This window comes from Triticum urartu, chromosome 2, assembly GCF_003073215.2.
Source record: "Triticum urartu cultivar G1812 chromosome 2, Tu2.1, whole genome shotgun sequence".
Lineage (NCBI taxonomy): Eukaryota > Viridiplantae > Streptophyta > Magnoliopsida > Poales > Poaceae > Triticum > Triticum urartu.
The window spans coordinates 712,069,267-712,086,115 of record NC_053023.1 but is presented as its reverse complement, the minus strand read 5'-3'; the positions used below and the strand labels follow the sequence as shown (position 1 = coordinate 712,086,115).

The 16,849-nt window shown below is 47.8% G+C and overlaps 2 protein-coding genes and 7 non-coding genes across 12 annotated transcripts; 8 read left to right on the top strand and 1 right to left on the bottom strand.

The window, feature by feature from the left end:
* The first annotated feature begins 7,813 nt into the window (after nucleotides 1-7,813).
* On the top strand, nucleotides 7,814-12,842 carry LOC125540032 (eukaryotic translation initiation factor 3 subunit I-like). 2 transcript variants are annotated; one of them, XM_048703602.1, is made up of 8 exons: nucleotides 7,814-8,346; nucleotides 8,439-8,566; nucleotides 9,134-9,253; nucleotides 9,340-9,429; nucleotides 9,950-10,036; nucleotides 10,152-10,231; nucleotides 12,234-12,327; nucleotides 12,503-12,842. In XM_048703602.1, exons 1-7 carry the CDS (start codon nucleotides 7,947-7,949, stop codon nucleotides 12,307-12,309), a joined length of 981 nt encoding a protein of 326 aa, XP_048559559.1. In that variant the 5' UTR covers nucleotides 7,814-7,946; the 3' UTR covers nucleotides 12,310-12,327; nucleotides 12,503-12,842. The 2 variants fall into 2 exon arrangements, with proteins under 2 accessions (XP_048559559.1, XP_048559558.1); XM_048703601.1 differs by having other exon boundaries at nucleotides 12,454-12,842.
* On the top strand, nucleotides 10,331-10,412 carry LOC125541872. The gene has a single exon (XR_007297712.1). It is a non-coding gene; the product is annotated as a small nucleolar RNA U54 (small nucleolar RNA).
* On the top strand, nucleotides 10,538-10,619 carry LOC125541873. The gene has a single exon (XR_007297713.1). It is a non-coding gene; the product is annotated as a small nucleolar RNA U54 (small nucleolar RNA).
* Nucleotides 10,904-10,983, top strand: LOC125541866. Its single transcript, XR_007297706.1, has one exon. It is a non-coding gene; the product is annotated as a small nucleolar RNA U54 (small nucleolar RNA).
* LOC125541869 lies at nucleotides 11,198-11,277 on the top strand. Its single transcript, XR_007297709.1, has one exon. It is a non-coding gene; the product is annotated as a small nucleolar RNA U54 (small nucleolar RNA).
* LOC125541868 lies at nucleotides 11,492-11,571 on the top strand. Its single transcript, XR_007297708.1, has one exon. It is a non-coding gene; the product is annotated as a small nucleolar RNA U54 (small nucleolar RNA).
* Nucleotides 11,786-11,865, top strand: LOC125541870. Its single transcript, XR_007297710.1, has one exon. It is a non-coding gene; the product is annotated as a small nucleolar RNA U54 (small nucleolar RNA).
* Nucleotides 11,980-12,060, top strand: LOC125541871. Its single transcript, XR_007297711.1, has one exon. It is a non-coding gene; the product is annotated as a small nucleolar RNA U54 (small nucleolar RNA).
* An 854-nt stretch (nucleotides 12,843-13,696) lies between the features above and the next one.
* LOC125540031 (flavonol 3-O-glucosyltransferase UGT89B1-like) lies at nucleotides 13,697-16,436 on the bottom strand. 3 transcript variants are annotated; one of them, XR_007297143.1, is made up of 2 exons: nucleotides 14,744-16,436; nucleotides 13,697-14,660 (listed from the first exon to the last, which is right to left on the bottom strand). XR_007297143.1 is itself a non-coding variant. In XM_048703600.1 (1 exon), the coding sequence occupies exon 1, from the start codon at nucleotides 16,215-16,217 to the stop codon at nucleotides 14,808-14,810; it is 1,410 nt and encodes a 469-aa protein (XP_048559557.1). In that variant the 5' UTR covers nucleotides 16,218-16,435; the 3' UTR covers nucleotides 14,641-14,807. The 3 variants fall into 3 exon arrangements, 1 of the variants encoding a protein (XP_048559557.1); XR_007297144.1 differs by having other exon boundaries at nucleotides 13,697-14,653; XM_048703600.1 differs by having other exon boundaries at nucleotides 14,641-16,435.
* Nucleotides 16,437-16,849: the final 413 nt, after the last annotated feature.

Here is a 16,849-nt window from a genome sequence, read left to right as displayed (position 1 = left end):
AGCGGATTACATGAAGCCTTTATGAGTCTACTGACAGGCTTTGAGGTACGTGAGATAATATGTGATAGTACCGCACATGTTAGGTGTGCCCTGTGTAGATAGTAGCCCCTGAGACTCTGGTTGTCATCGAGAACGGCGGCGAACAGAGGATCATAGTCCCAGGCAATAACCAGACTGCCCTTATGTGCAGGTTGTGGAAGCTCCGGTGGCTAGCCGGACTAATGAGTTTGCCGAATTAAAATGGCAACTGGATGCGGCAGATGCCGACATCGAGCTTGTTAACAAGAGGCTTGACGAGGCACATGGTAAGTGTTATTATCTGGTGAACGCCACATAGTAAGAGCAACATGATGCCAGTATCTTTAATATGTTATGACTGCAGATGGAGCTGCCACCGTGGAAACCTTGCGGACAGAACTTGCCCGAGCCAAGGAACAAGCGAGGATTAGTAATGCGGCTGCTTTGAAGGCGGCCGAAGAGTTGAAAGCCGAGAAGGCCGCACATTGCGAGAGCCAAGAGAAGATGGCCAATATGGCCGTAGAATTAAAAGACACTGCTGACCGTTGCCGGCTCCTTGAAAAAGAAAACCGAGCGAAGGCAACAGACCTTGAGAAGGCCACGATGGCGGACAAAGACACCCGCTCTGCTATGAGAGCGAAGAAGGAGGAGCTGCGGGAAGCCGGGGATATTGCAGCTGGGAAGCCCTTCATGCCACGGAGGAAGTTTGGAGATCCACGGTATGCCCCTCTGGATCGGCTATGGAGTTCAGCAGATGCGTATATGGACTTGGCGGCGAGCGCTGCCGATGCGGCCAAATACTTCCAAGGTCAAACAGATCGTGAAGTGGACAAGTTGTTCTGGTCGCAATTCAACGTTCCAGAGCGTCCACTTCCATTGACTGATCAGCTAGCCGAATGGGCCGAACTAAATAGGTTGTACGGACTTGCCATGAGGTCTGTCGTGGATCAGCTATGGCCGGAAAAGCCAAAGCCGAACAGCTACTTCAGTTTAGTGCATCGGTACCTTGGTGCGGTACCGCGCATTAATGCGATGAAGAGGTCGGCGTGCATAGAAGGCTCACGGATGGCCCTTGCCCGTGTTAAAGCATACTGGGCGGAGATGGATGCTACGTTGTTGCGGCGCAGGGTTCGGCCATAGGCCGAGTGGCTGCCGAGCACTATTTCGAGGAGGTTCTCGAGGGTGCTCGTTTGATAGAGGCCTAGTGCTCGAAGAATATTATGTTTGAGTGACATGTATTCCCATTGTAAACACAATGTTTTTATGAAATTTTATAAGGCTGTGTTTATACTTTTGCCTGAAAGTAATATGATCCCTCCTGTGCGGACGTTTATGTATACATGTGTATAACCTAAAAGATTGCAGTCGTCGGCTTCAACCCCCACGCATATAATGCGGAGGTGTTCGCAAAAACGCGTGTTCACACTTAACCCAATGTCTTGGTCCTATTAAGGAGGTGATAGCGCAGCGAACGAGGCAACCGGACTATAGTGCTTTAACACTTTCACTTAGCCATAGGAGTTTGACAGTGGGGCTACTAGATAGCCCCTGGTGGCTCTGCACTCTCCCGATCTCGGGGTGCGTACATGCCTGGCCGGAAAATGACCCATCGTTAAGGCGGAGGAATTCTAACATTCCGATAGGTCATCGAGTGGTTGACCAGTCTCACGCTATATCATGACAGTCAGTTTTCGGCTTTCTCTACTGAGGTGCTCGTCCGGATGAACCAGGGCACAATCGCAGTAGTTCTCCTGGTGCTGCCTTAGCCGATAAAGCGGAACATAAGGCACCAAAACACAGGAGCCGGGCAAACCCAACATTTGACCAAAGACAATGATTCGGAGATGATGCATATAAGGCCAAACTCGTGACGCCGAACACTCCCTAAGGTGTTCGGTCTTTATGGTATAAACCGGGCCTAAATAGTGCCCTTGGCAAGAATCCCCTTGTGTCCAGGTACGTGCATTATTCTGACGTGGCCACATGCCAAGATGTCAGCATCCTTCTCAATTGTGCTGAGAATTCGGTGGATGTGTATCAACAAGAGACAGTAAAAAAGGTTTACGCGGGGTCTTAATCTAAAAAGAATCCTTGGAACGGGTCCCTGCTGCACGTCTGCGCCTGTGTCTCCGTTGTGCCGTATCCTGGACGGGTGTAGCACGATGATCATCTGTAAAAGAGAGGAACTTAGGTGAAAAAGTTGTCGTGCAAAAAGATAGTTTTTAAAGAAACCATGTATAAGTCAAGATGAGTAAAAATTGCCACTTGTCTGCGCGTTGAGCCCCTTGTAATTGTAATAGGGGTGTGACCGGTATGAATTACATATAGCTGCGCCAGACTCGTCTAACCGTGTCCATGGTCTTGACGACCTGTTAAATGCTTTAGTTGGTGAGGCCGTTTTTAGTGTGCGGCTGCCAAGGCAGTCGCACTCTCTTCGGCGTGCAAAGATCGCTTAATACTTCCGTTCGCTGTAATGATGCCACGTGGGCCGGGCATCTTGAGTGTGAGGGAAGCGTAGTGCGGTATTGCATTAAAGCGAGCGAAAGCTTCGCGTCCAAGTAGTGCTTGATAGCCACTTTGGAACGGAGCGATGTGGAAGGTTAAATGTTCGCTACGGAAGTTATCGGGGAAGCCGAATATAACCTTTAGTAGCAGGGAGCCTGTGCAATGAGCCCCTGGGCCTGGCGTTACTCCTTTAAAGGTAGTATTGCTATGGCAAATTTTCGTTGGGTCTATCCCCATTTCGCGGATTGTATCCTGGTATATCAGGTCTAGACTGTTGCCACCGTCCATCAGGACTCGTGTGAAGTGGTATCCATTAATTATTGGGTCTAATACCAGGGAAGCCCATCCTGCACGTCGGATACTTGCTGAGTAATCACGATGGTCGAAAGTGATCGGTTGAGACGACCAGTGGCAGGACTCCACGGTGATAGGCCCTTGGGCATATTTTTCTGGGAGTGCCGTTTTGTTTCTCCCCTTGATCACGTGTAACACGTTTACTGTTTTGACTTCTGGTGGAAATTTCTTTTGTTCCCCACTGTCTTGCTTGAGAGGCTCATCCTCGTCTTCGCTTGGTGTATCCTCCCCCTTGTGTATGGCGTTGAGCTTGCCGGACTACTTGAAGACCCAACATTCTCTGTGGGTATGATTAGCGGGTTTACCAGGGGTGCTATGGGTCTGACATATTTGGTCCAGAATTTTGTTTAAGCTGGACAGTTCGTCTCTGGCGCCTTTAGAGGGCGGCTTTTGATGACCTGGCCGAGAGCTTTTGAATCCGGCGTTTACTGCCGTGCTCTTCGTGTTGTCTTCTTTATTCCGGCGTTTGTTATTGCTATTGCGCCGTGATTTCCCGTTTCCATCTCTAACTTCGGATGTACTAGGGTCGCTGGTGCTGCATCTGGCTAGCCAGCTATCCTCACCCGCGCAAAAGCGGGTCATGAGGCTTGTTAATGCTGCCATTGTTCTCGGCTTTTCTTGGCCGAGGTGTCTGGCAAGCCATTCGTCACGGACGCTATGCTTAAAAGCTGCCAAGGCTTCGGCGTCCAGACAGTCGACAATTTGGTTCTTTTTAGTAAGAAACCTGTTCCAAAGCTTTCGGGCTGACTCTCCGGGCTATTGAGTTATATGACTCAAATCATCCGCGTCCGGAGGTCGGACATAAGTCCCTTGAAAATTTGCCCGAAAGGCGTCTTCGAGCTCTTCCCAACTTCCAATGGAGCTTTCGGGGAGGCTCTTAAGCCAGTGTCGAGCTGGCCCTTTGAGTTTGAGGGGTAAATACTTAATGGCGTGGAGATCATCTCCCCGAGCCATGTGGATATGGAGGATATAGTCCTTAATCCAGACCCCAGGGTCTGTTGTTCCATCGTATGCCTCTATGTTTACGGGTTTGAATCCCTCTGGAAATTCATGGTCCAGCACCTCATCGGTGAAACATAGGGGGTGTGCGGCACCCCTATATCTGGGTGTACCACATTGTTCGGATGTTTGTTGTGTTGCATCGTATACTGGAGCACGCTTGTGTGGTCCATAGATTGATCTGGTTTCGTCGTCCTTTTGATGCGAGCCCCCGCGTAGACCGCGTATTGGCTTATGTGCGGCGTTGCTTGCCGCTTTATGTTGGCCGTGAGGTCGTCTATCCGGCCAGATGGCTATTTTAATTTTTGGTTGTGGGGGGTCTAAGGTCTCCTCATCGAATTCAGGTAGCAACTTCCACTTTGGGTAGCTCTTGGTGGGGCGATTGCCGCCATACCTCGCTGCTGTGTTGAGTACTTTACTCCATCTGATTTGGAGTGTGTCCTGCGCAGCCTTGAGCCTTTACTTCTGCTTTTTCAGACTCCTCGCGGTGGCAACAAGCCTTTGACGGGCATTCTGCTGCTCCGGGTGCTTGTCCGGCGTTATGTCGTCTGGACTATTATCTTTGACAGAATTGGTTTGTTCGGTTTGATTCTCCGTATTGCCGTGGTCCGGCGGTGGTTCGCCCTGCTCCAACGCTGGGTCTGTATGATCGTTATTTCTGCTGAGGCGGGATTTGGGGCGGTGCTGCTGCCGCTTTGACTGCTTCTCAAGGGGACAAGCCTTCGTAGCGTCCTTCCGTTCCTCGTCGTCGTCTTCTTTTGGTGTGTCCACCATGTATACGTTATATGATGAGGTGGCTTTCCAGTGCCCTATAGGCGCTGGTTTATGTTCGTCTCCTACATCGTCGTCCATACCGTCGATGTCTTCAGAGTCGAAGTCGAGCATGTCGGTTAAATCATCGACAGTGGCTACGAAGTGGGTGGTGGGTGGGTGTCGAATTTCTTCGTCGTCCGCATCCCAATCCTGTTGGCCATAATCCGGCCAGGGCTCTCCTGACAAAGAGAGAGACCTTAGTGAATTCAGAATGTCGCCGAGGGGCGAGTGCTGGAAGATATAAGCGGCGGTGAATTCCATGATCAGCGCCCAATCAGATTCGATTGGCGGGGGCGCGGGCGGTTCGGAGTCCGAAAAAGAGTCCGACACCTTGGAATCACGGGCTGTGCAGAGTATTAGGCTGGTGTTCGGCTCGATCGCCGTTGAGACTGCAGCCCCTGAGGCGGTGTCTAGCCACCCGTCCTCAATTGGCGCAGTTGGCTCCGAGCTAAGGGTCGGAGCTGACGCGGGCGCGGCTCTGGGGTACTGTTCGGCGGCAGAGCTAGGTCATACCCATCGTGACAGTGCGGCGCGCCCGGCTATGGCTCGAATCCGTCGAAGATCAAGTCTCCGCGGATGTCGGCCGTGTAGTTCAAACTTTCAAATCTGACCTGATGGCCAGGGGCGTAGCTTTTAATCTGCTCCAGATGGCCAAGCGAATTAGCCCGCAGTGCAAAGGCGTCGAATACGAAGATCTGTCCATGGAGAAAAGTCTTACCCTGGACCGCATCGTTATCGATGATAGTAGGAGCCATCAAGCCTAACGGCGACGACACCGAGGAACTCTCAATGAAAGCACCAATGTCGGTGTCAAAACCGGCGGATCTCGGGTAGGGGGTCCCGAACTGTGCGTTTAGGCCGGATGGCAACAGGAGGCAGGGGACACGATGTTTTACCCAGGTTCGGGCCCTCTTGATGGAGGTAAAACCCTACATGCTGCTTGATTAATATTGATGATATGGGTAGTACAAGAGTAGATCTACCACGAGATCAGAGAGGCTAAACCCTATAAGCTAGCCTATGGTATGATTGTATGTTGTTGTTGTTGTCCTACGGACTAAAACCCTTCGGTTTATATAGACACCGGAGAGGGTTTAGGTTACACAAGGTTGGTTACAAAGGAGGAGATATCCATATCCGTACTGCCTAGCTTGCCTTCCACGCCAAGGAGAGTCCTATCCGGACACGAGACGAAGTCTTCAATCTTGTATCTTCATAGTCTAACAGTCCGGCCAAAGGATATAGTCCGGCTGTCCGGAGACCCCCTAATCCAGGACTCCCTCAGTGGGCGACCGCACATGGCCCCCAAAATCATTAATCCTGCGCTAATTGCACTTCATGTCATGCACGATCGCTCATCGGCCAACGATTTCTTTCCTTCTCTATGCATCCGCATGCACGAGATTTTTTACCTTGATTATCTCCCCTGCATGCACGCGATTCCTTTCCATCTCATCTGATTAGTTTTGTTTTTTGCCATCATTTAGTTCCGGATATTTTGGCACGGTGACTGAATGCGCAAGGATTAGGGATGGAAGAAAATCAGCATGAAGATCGCTCCATTTGTGGGTCCATTTCTTTTTTCCGTAGACTTTTATTTAGTGGAAACAATCCTTCGAAGGGAATCAAAGAGCTGAAATAAAAAAAGGTCAATGGGAGTACGATTTCTTAAAATTTGAAGACACTATTTTATATTTGATGATCATATAACGCAAATGTGTAACCAAGCTTACTCCGCACGACGTGGTTCACACCATACGATCGGTTGCTCAGCAGAGAGATATAATCTTGGGTGATATATGTGACGATAAGTGTGCATTACATTAATTGATAGCCAAACTGTAGCATAATTTATTTTTCGCACCGGGGCCCCAAATTTCTGGAGACGGCCCTGTGTCTGCGAATCTACTTTACAACCGCACTTCTGTGGCCGATCCTTGCACGACAGTTAATCCGGTGGTGTGCTGCAGTTTTAGTTTATGGTTGGATGGTTGGATATGTAGCATCGTCCAAACATCGTGCAAGAAAGTCGTCTGCATAGCAGCTCTTTTATGTCTGATGCATGGATCAGTACCCTTGGATCAGTTGTCGTCCAAGAATCGGCTGCAAACTGTCGTGCGTAAAGTAGTTATGTTCTGTTTATATTACTCCCTATGTTAAGATCTTATATTATGAAACGGAGGGAGTAGTTATCTAATTTTTCTATTGGAAGTTGACGTCTGGGTGCGATCTTTTTACAGGATTACAACGGTTTAAATAAGCGTTCTGTCATGATTGTTTTGATAGTTTATAGAACTTTTTGTTGAGGATAAATCATGTAGGTCATTTTGTGGCCTCTTGATGTTAAATTTCATGGAGTACTTATGGGAGATATTTCGACACTCTTGAACAGATATATTTTGCATCATATCATAATACTTATTATTTTATGAAGTAGCACTATTTGAAAATTAAGTCGTATTACTTGACTTTACTTTCATAGGGCATATTTAGAACAAAATTAGTTGTTATTTTAGTAGATTGAGAATTGAATAATGATGATATAAGAAATCCGGATCATTAGGCATGACACATATGCACATGGCTCAATAACAATGACTCACTAAAGAGAAATAAGATTTAAAACGAATGTTTCTATTATAAATTATGATACGTGCGTTGCACGTGCAAGTCTACTAGTCAATTTCAACATGACATCACTGCGACCTGTGTGTGGCCATACTACCGAGCATGAGATGGTGAGTCACTCGCACTGGGAGGCCCCACGTTGAACAGGTCGCACGTTATCAATATTTTTTTTTGCGAAAAGCCAACATGATTGGTTTACGCCAACATTTAGCAAATGCCAAATATTGGCTAACGGTTGGTTGGTTACCAACTTTTTTTGCCAAGCTTATAAATGTTGCCAACTTAGGCAAGTCTTGGTATTTTCAATTTTCGGCAGACAAATTTTGGTAGCAAAACCAATCGTGCTGTATATTTTGCAGAAAAAAAAACCCATTGTGATCGCGCGGGAGGAAATGTACGTGTGGACGGACGTTGGACGAACATGTTTCAGCCCGTCGTTCTTGTTGGGCCGAAACCCAGCCCATCCTTCGTGCTTAATACAGCCGCCTAACGGCTTAGGTTTTCCCACACAAACGCCCCCCTGTCCACGCGCAGCTAGGGTTTCGCTCCGCCGCGACCGCACGATCCAGACCCTTACACTTCCCTAGCCCTACACCTCCCGGCGGCGGCGGCGAGCAGTCAGTGGCAAGATGAGGCCTGTTCTCATGAAGGGGCACGAGCGCCCGCTCACGTTCCTCAAGTACAACCGGGACGGCGACCTGCTCTTCTCCTGCGCCAAGGACCACACGCCCACCGTGTGGTACGCCTCCAACGGCGACCGCCTCGGCACCTACCGCGGCCACAACGGCGCGGTGTGGTCCTGCGACGTCTCCCGCCACTCCACGCGCCTCATCACGGGCAGCGCCGACCAGACCGCCAAGCTCTGGGACGTCCAGACGGGGAGGGAGCTCTTCACCTTCAGGTTCGACGCCCCCGCGCGCTCCGTCGACTTCGCCATCGGCGACCACCTGGCCGTCATCACCACCGACAGCTTCATGGGGAAGATGCCCACCGCGCAGGTCAAGCGCATCGCCGAGGACTTGCAAGACCGTACGGTCCACTCACTCTCCTTCGCCTCAAGTTTCTAGATGTCTAGTTGTGTCGTGAATGTGGATTTTGAGGTGTGTGTTGGTGGTTTGCAGAGACGGAGGAGTCGGCGCTCGTGATCTCCGGCATCACGGGGAGGATTAACAGGGCCGTGTGGGGACCCGGCAACCGGACCATCATCACGGCTGGCGAGGATGCCACCATCCGCATCTGGGACTCTGAGGTTAGCACCCCATGCTTGCACGTAGTCCTGTTGAGTCCTGCTGGCGATTGTTTCTACCCTATTAGGGTGTCTGGTGCTATGGACCTCTGGCAATATGCTTATTGGCATGAACTTATAACTATTGTTGCATGATTGTCGATGTAGTGGTTGTGGATAGCCACTCATATTGTTCAATAGTTTAAAATGTTGCTTGAGCTCAGGGCTTTATATTTCACACGGTACCTGAATTTCCATGTCATGTGGCCTGTTTCCGTGAGTTTCTTATTACCAACAACACCTCGAATTAACACAGCAAACTGTTAATATGTAAATCTGGCCATATGTTTCTTGGTGGCTGCTTAGTTCTTAGTCCGTTTGACTAGAGTATTTCCCCCCCTCTAGAATTGCATTTTTCTCTGTGTGGTTTGTTTACTAGACAGAATGAAGGAACTAATAGGTTATCTCATGCAAAGTTTATATCCACTATCTATCTTGTCATGCAATGTTTGTTGGTACATGCTAGGTTTGTTGCTTTCCCATTTTGTATGATGTTATGCATTTATGTCCTATTTTCTCTTGGGCCTGTAGACTGGAAAGCTGCTGAAGGAGTCAGACAAGGAGGCTGGGCATCAGAAGGCAATTAGCTCACTATCAAAATCCTTAGATTGGTCTCATTTCCTCACAGGTTCCTTGGATAAATCTGCTAAGGTGATACTTTTGGGATTGCTGCCCTGATAATCTGTACTTTATTTTTTCTTGTTATATGGATTCTTCTGACATCTGTTATGTGGCAGCTATGGGATGCAAGAACACTGACCCTGATAAAGACATATGTCACAGAGCGACCAGTTAATGCTGTTGACATGTCTCCTACTCTTGATAATGTATGCTCCTCTATCTGTCGCCTTCCTTATCTGTCATTGTTCTTACGTTGCTGCGAGCATTTCAATGTATGAGCTCTCTCAAAGCACATGGGGCTGTGTTTTTAATTCTTGGTCTTTTCACAAGAAGCTAAAAGCATATATTTCCGTGGGCAACCATGAAGTTGGGAGTGACTATGAATTTGTAAATGTGCTCTTCGATTCAGCCCTTTTGGTAATTATTGAGTTGGATAAGATTACTGTGTATGTGCTCTGGTCTTGAGTGCCACATATGTTTGTCCTGCACATTTATTTCCTACCTTTGATTTCTTGCTCTCTTTAGTTAAGGCCAAGTTTGTCAAAGTGTGTGAACCATGATTCCTTTGCACATTTGTTATCTTAATTTGTCAGCTTCTGTGTTTAAAGCTCATCCCATGTATGCATGGTGCTGAACTAAATTGGTACATTATAATGGTGTTTTTTGTTATTCTATATGGAAACTCATTTGTATTTTCTAAACAACATATTTGTTTGCGGTTCATAGGTGGTTATTGGAGGTGGTCAAGATGCAATGAACGTTACTATGACAGATCGCCGTGCCGGTAAATTTGAGGCCAAATTTTTCCACAAGGTGAGCTAGATTCCTTTGTATATTTTTACACAGATGCCTCTTGACTCTATGGGAAGTTACATTCTGTCCGTATATATTGTCAAAATCTGTAACAGGATTTTGTTGTTAATTTCAGATTTTACAAGAAGAGATTGGTGGTGTTAAAGGACATTTTGGACCAATCAATGCATTGGCATTTAATCCTGATGGAAAGAGGTTATTTCATATAACATTGTATTTTGATTTCTATATTCGTGTTCTGCCTCTGCACTTGGGTTTGTGTTATGCCTCTGTTTCACACTTGGTATGCTAATTTGCTCAATGATTAAGCCATGTAGATTCATGGCGATATACGCTATTCTGAATCTTTAGGATGTCATCAAATGTTATGAGAGCAGACCTTGATTTTGAATTTTATATGTTAACTAACCCTTTTTACCATTTCATGTTGATTTCTCAATTTACATTTTGCCTCTGCACCTTGGGTTGGCAATATGCTCTGTTTCACTTAGTTTGCTAATCTTCTCAATGATTAAGCCGTGTAGATTCATGGCGATATACGCTATTCTGAGTCTTTAAGATGTCATCAAACTTTATGAGAGCAGATCTTGATATTGTTTTCTTGTTCATATTTATTTATCTCCCGTGGGTCAAGTATTGTGAAGTAATCCTCACTCGCCACTTTATTTTCTAACTTCTTAAGTCTTGACTCATCCTCTGTATCCTGGATTCTACATGGGCATTGGGTTTGACTTATCTGTTACACATTGTTCATCTTTGTTATCTGCTTGTGACATATTTTGTTTCCTTTGTGATCTCATGCCTTTGCTTACTACCTTTTATCTTGTTGAATACTGGCTTTTCTCTTGTGATTTTTTCTCAACGTGTAGCTCAGTGATTAGAGCCAATTACATTGGCAATATACGCTATACTGACCATATTTTGATGAAAAGTTGTATATGAGAGCTACATGAAGTAATTCTTATCACCATTCTATTGTCTTTAATCTCGAGTCTTAATGAATCCTCTCTATCTTGGCCTTGAGTTTTGACTTTTGGGTAACACATAACTTATCATTTCCATCTGTTTGAGCACATGTTGTTTCCTTTGTGTTTTGGTGCCTTTTCTTCACACCTTCTATCTTATTGGATCACTCTCTTTTCTCATGTTTAGTAATAATGATGCTCAGTGATTATAGCCAATTACATTGGCAATATACGCTATACTGACCATATTTTGATGAAAAGTTGTATATGAGAGCTACATGAAGTAATTCTTATCACCATTCTATTGTCTTTAATCTCGAGTCTTAATGAATCCTCTCTATCTTGGCCTTGAGTTTTGACTTTTGTGTAACACATAACTTATCATTTCCATCTGTTTGAGCACATGTTGTTTCTTTTGTGTTTTGGTGCCTTTTCTTCACACCTTCTATCTTATTGGATCACTCTCTTTTCTCATGTTTAGTAATAATGATGCTCAGTGATTATAGCCAATTACATTGGCAATATACGCTATACTGACCATATTTTGATGAAAAGTTGTATATGAGAGCTACATGAAGTAATTCTTATCACCATTCTATTGTCTTTAATCTCGAGTCTTAATGAATCCTCTCTATCTTGGCCTTGAGTTTTGACTTTTGGGTAACACATAACTTATCATTCCCATCTGTTTGAGCACATGTTGTTTCCTTTGTGTTTTGGTGCCTTTTCTTCACACCTTGTATCTTATTGAATCACTCTCTTTTGTCATGTTTAGTAATAATGATGCTCAGTGATTATAGCCAATTACATTGGCAATATACGCTATGCTGACCTTGTTTTGATGAAAAGTTGGATATGAGAGCTATATCGTCCTCTGAATTTATCTTGGCAGATCTAACCTGCAATATTGCTTGATCATGCTTTCTTGCACATTCTGTTTTATTGTACCTGTTGAATTCCTCATGTAGATGGTATGGCAGCTCAGTGATTTTAGCCAAATAAACTTTGGTCATATACGCTATTATGAATATGTTGTTGTAAAATAAATTTATGAGAGCTACCAATCCTTCCTTCTTTGATACTGTTATATTTCTTTGGTGATTTATGTTTATCGAAATGCTTTTGAGAAATAGGATTTTCACCTCCCTATTTGAGCTTCAGTTCTTGATTTCTCATGTATTTTTACGAATTCCAGTTCTAACGACCCATGTTTTCCCATGTAATGTCCATAGCTTTTCGAGTGGTGGGGAGGATGGATACGTGAGGCTACACCATTTTGATCCTGAGTATTTCAACATCAAGATGTAAGCCTGTGAATTTCTCAAGGTAAGACTTGTATCCCTTGCAGACAAATAACTGCAACTTCATACATTGTTGTTACTCGATGCTCTTGTTCTCGAGCGATCTCAGCGTATCGTCTTCTATGTTGTTACAAAATGTCTTGTGCTTCAGGCTTTTGCTTACATGGTCATTTCGGGGCTGCTGTTTGGTTGGTGTCCAGGCCAGGGTAGAACCAAACAAGTTTATACTAGGCCCTGTTGAAGCACCATTATTTTTCAGGCACAGTTCGCCATTTTCCGACCTTGTTTCAGGCTGCAGTTGAAAGACCTCCCTCGTACTCTGGAGTGAACATAGTTTTATTTTTTTGGCTCAGTTTGTGCAACAACTTTACTTAGCTGGATGATCTACTCTGTAATACTCCTTTCGTTCACTATTATAAGATGTTCTAACTTTTTTTCTTCTAAATCGGATGTATGTAGACGTGTTTCAGTGTGTTTGTTCACCATATGGAAGTATCAAGAACATCTTATATCAGTGAATAAAGGGAGTGGTTCCTTTTTTTTTGTGGTGCAATCAGCAATGGAGATGCTTAAATTGGTGATCTCGTGTTGCTTTACTTGCCAGTGTTTAACTGAAACCTTCTGCTTACGCCCAAGAATTATGCGCAGTTAGGCGTCTTAGATCGACACTATTGGATTTCTAGTTCACATAAATGCTATCTTGCTGCATACTGCTACTAACTAATAAAACGATTTGAGTCTAAACGTTACTAGCAGGTTATAAGCGTGGCGCACGCCGTGGCCGTTATTAAGTTAGATGCATTGGCGTTCAATCGTGTCTAGTCGCGTCAAAGGCCAGTTCTTTTGGTGGCATGAAATTTAAACCGTCTTCCTCGTTAATTGAAGCTTTTGAACTACTCTCTCTGTTCTTAAATATAGTCTTTTTAGAGATTCTAATATGGACTATATTCGAAGCAAAACAAGTGAATCTACTCCATATTTAAATCTTTAAAAAAACTTATATTTAGAAACGGAGGGAGGGAGTAGTTATGAGATTACGCCTGAACAAATTTTGTAAGCGGATTGTTTTTTATGCTGAAGAAAGGCAACTTATTTTTTAAGCCACCCAAAAGAACCGGCGGTGACTAGTTTGGTCCCTAATCGCCTCGTTGGTTCAGTTGAATTCGCAACAATGTTTGCGTAAGCTCTGCCAAGTAATTGCGCCAATTCTCCCTAACATCGATGTCGCCGCTTGAATTTGTGGTAATTAATACTCCCTCTGGTCCTTTTTACTCTGCACATTGGATTTGTCGAAAATCAAACTTTGCTAAGTTTGATCAAATTTATATTAGAAATTATTAGCATATATAATATTTAATAAATATAATATGAAAATATATTCAAGATGAATCTAATGATATTGATGTTCTTACGTGAATGTCTATAATTTTTTATATAAACTTGGTCAAAGTTGGATGAGATTGATTTCGGACAAACTAAGTAAAAAGAAAGTTGCATACTTGCTATTATCGTCGCCTTCCTAGGCTCCATGGAATCCTTTAGAAGCCACCCATGCCCTCCAGTAGCGCCTCGTCACCGAGCGTGCTTCCTCGCAAGCTCCATCTCTGTTAATTGCCTTCCCGTGCATCCAGTGCCTTATCGAGCATGATCATGTGCTTAGGGTGAGCTCGTTGTCCTTCCTCTCTTCTTTGAGCCCCGTGAGCATCTCCACTCCTTCCCTCAATAGACTCTTCAGTGTGCCTTTTTTAACGCTGGTGATGAAAAATCGTTCCAGTCGCGCCTTCAGATCATTGTTTATCGCTGGTTTGGGCCGAAATAACAACTGGCGATCCAAAGCCGAACCCAGCGCGCCAGGAGGCGCCTAGGGGCACCGACTGAAGCGAAAATGCGTGTGGGCCCGCGCTGTCCGCGACTTTGGACGATTTCCCGCCGTTTTCTTCCCCCTTTTCCTCCATTCTCCCCCTTATCCCTTCCTTCTCCCCCGCTGCTCCCTCCATTCTTCCCTAGATCTGCCTGCCATGCCACCGAAGAAATATGCAGCCCTCACCTAGCCACTGATGGCATTGTCCAGCCAAAGCAGAGGAAGCCGATGGCAAGGCCCCCCGACATGTCGAACGCTGAGTGGAAGGCCGACGTTGATCGTCACCACCGACCGGCGAAACTGGCTCTTCATGAAGAAGGCCAGGGACGCGGCGGCGACGGAGCAGAGATAGGCGTCTTGCGCAGGGATGAAGAACCTTCCGCCCGGCCACTCCCCACAAGCCGTGTGAGGGAGCCAGCAGAGCGTCGCTTCGCCGGCCAACTTCTTGCCATCACTATGGGGGTACATGCCCTCAATGACAGTGGAATCTCTGAAGACTTATATTTAGAAACGGAGTGAGTAGGCATGGCTGCAGGAAAAAAAGTGTGCCTCAAAATCTAGGAAATTGAGCCCTGTATACCGAGTGTATAGCAGAAACAACTCCGTGAATGTTATCTAAAATCTTTCGCACCACGTTCAAAGGCTCAAAGCTTCTGCATCTCTAGCAGCAGCCGCTCCAGATCCTCGCGCGAGCTCCCGCCTTCCTTGGTCGCGCTGGCCGCTTCCGCCGCGAGCTCCTTGGCGCGCGCCCGCGCGGCGCTCCCTCCCTCCCCGACAGCGCCGGCCAGCACGGCCGCGAGCTCGCCGGAGTCCGGGGCCACGCCGATCCCGCCCGCGCACGCGCTCACCGCGACGCGCGCCTCGTCCTCGAGCAGCCGCGCGTTCACGAACTGATCCGCCGTCATCGGCCACGCCAGCATGGGCACGCCCGCTGCCGCCGCCTCCAGCACCGAGTTCCAGCCGCAGTGCGTCATGAACCACCCCACCGCCGCGTGCCGCAGGATGGCCACCTGCGGCGCCCACCCGCGCACCACCATCCCGCACCTCGCCGCCTCCGCGCGCGCCTCGAACCCTTCCGGGAGCACCGCGCCGTCGCCCGCGGCCCACAGGAACGGGACGGCGCTGCGCTCCAGCGCCTCGGCTAGGGCCGTCGCCACGGCCGGGGTCAGCACGGCCTGGCTGCCGAAGCACACGTACACGACCGAGCCCTGCGGGAAGCCGTCCAGCCACGCCCCGAGACCGCCGGCGACAAGAGCCGCCTCGCCGCCACGATCTCCGGAGCTGCTCGTCTCCGGCGCGAGCGGACCCACCGCCCACACGCGCTTGTACCCCAGGTCCTCGAGCGGCGAGTCCAGGTACCTCCCCTCGAGCGCACGGAAGGTGTTCGACACAAACCCCCAGCTCTCCAGGTTCCAGAGGAAGTTCTGCCTCACGGCCTCGCCGACCTGCTCCCCCACCTGGCCTTCCATGTAGCCCCTGTACATCCCGGAGATCTCCCTCCACTGAAACGCCGGCTCGCCGGGAATCGCCGGGAACGAGACGCCGAACCCGTCATCGGCATCCGACGGCCGCTTGACCAGCCGACGGAACAGCGAGTGCGGGACGGCGGTGCCGAGGACGCCCGAGGGCGAGAAGACGATCCGGGGCACGCCGAGATCCGCCGCGAGGGGCTGCGTCCACGCGCAGAAGAAGTCGGACACGACGGCGGCGACGGGGTGAGGGTGCGACCTGGCCCACGCGAGGACGGGCTGGCGGAGCGCGGCGAGCGCGTGGATGAAGACGGGGAAGTAGGAGGGCGGGCAGCTCCTGGTGTTCTCGAGGCCTGGCGGGAGGGAGGGGTGCGCGGGGAAGGGGAGGACGAGGGGCTGGACGGAGCCGGGGTGGGCGGCGAGGAGAGGGGACAGGAGCGGCGCGTTGGCGGGCGTGGTGACGACGGTGAGGCGGAGGCCGCGGGACGCGAGCAGCGCGGCCAGGTCGAGCAGCGGCAGAGCGTGGCCCTGCGCCGGGAAGGGGACGACGAGGAGGTGCGGCGTTGACGGCCGCTCCGTCGCCATGGCTGAGGCTTGGAGATGAGCTCGTTGGCTGAGAGAGTTTGCCACGCCTTGCTCTTTGACTCTCTACTCCGCAGCATCCCACTAAATTTGCTGGGGCCCACTTTTTTTATCACCTCACCACACACGCATCCTTGAAGGGAGAGGACTTTCACCGCGCTACCACCGTCGGCAGACGAGACGCTGAGAGCAAGCAGTGTCCAAATCCTGGAAAGTGCAGGGAGTGCTGATATTAACTGAATTTTGTATGGCAATTCTTTTTTTGAAATCACTCAATAGTGTTGTTCTGATCGATTGTTATGACTGAATGAGAATTTCGGTTGCTACTTGTACATAATTTAACCGTTTAAATGGCAAAATATTTTAGTGCTTGATTGAGTGCTAGGACTGAAAAAGTGTTCAGTGACAGTGAGTGTTCTTGTGCATGTGCAGAGCTGAACAGAATTGGGTGTTCTTTTGCATATGAGTGCTCTTGCGTTATAAGTGAATTGAATTGAGGGTGGAAAGTGTGAATGAATGTTAAACTGGGATTGTCACAGAATACTGAATGCGAATTACTGAATAAGAGTTCTTGTTGGTACTTGTACATGTGAGTAATTAAGCACATTTGAACGGCAAGTGTTCAAGTTACTTGC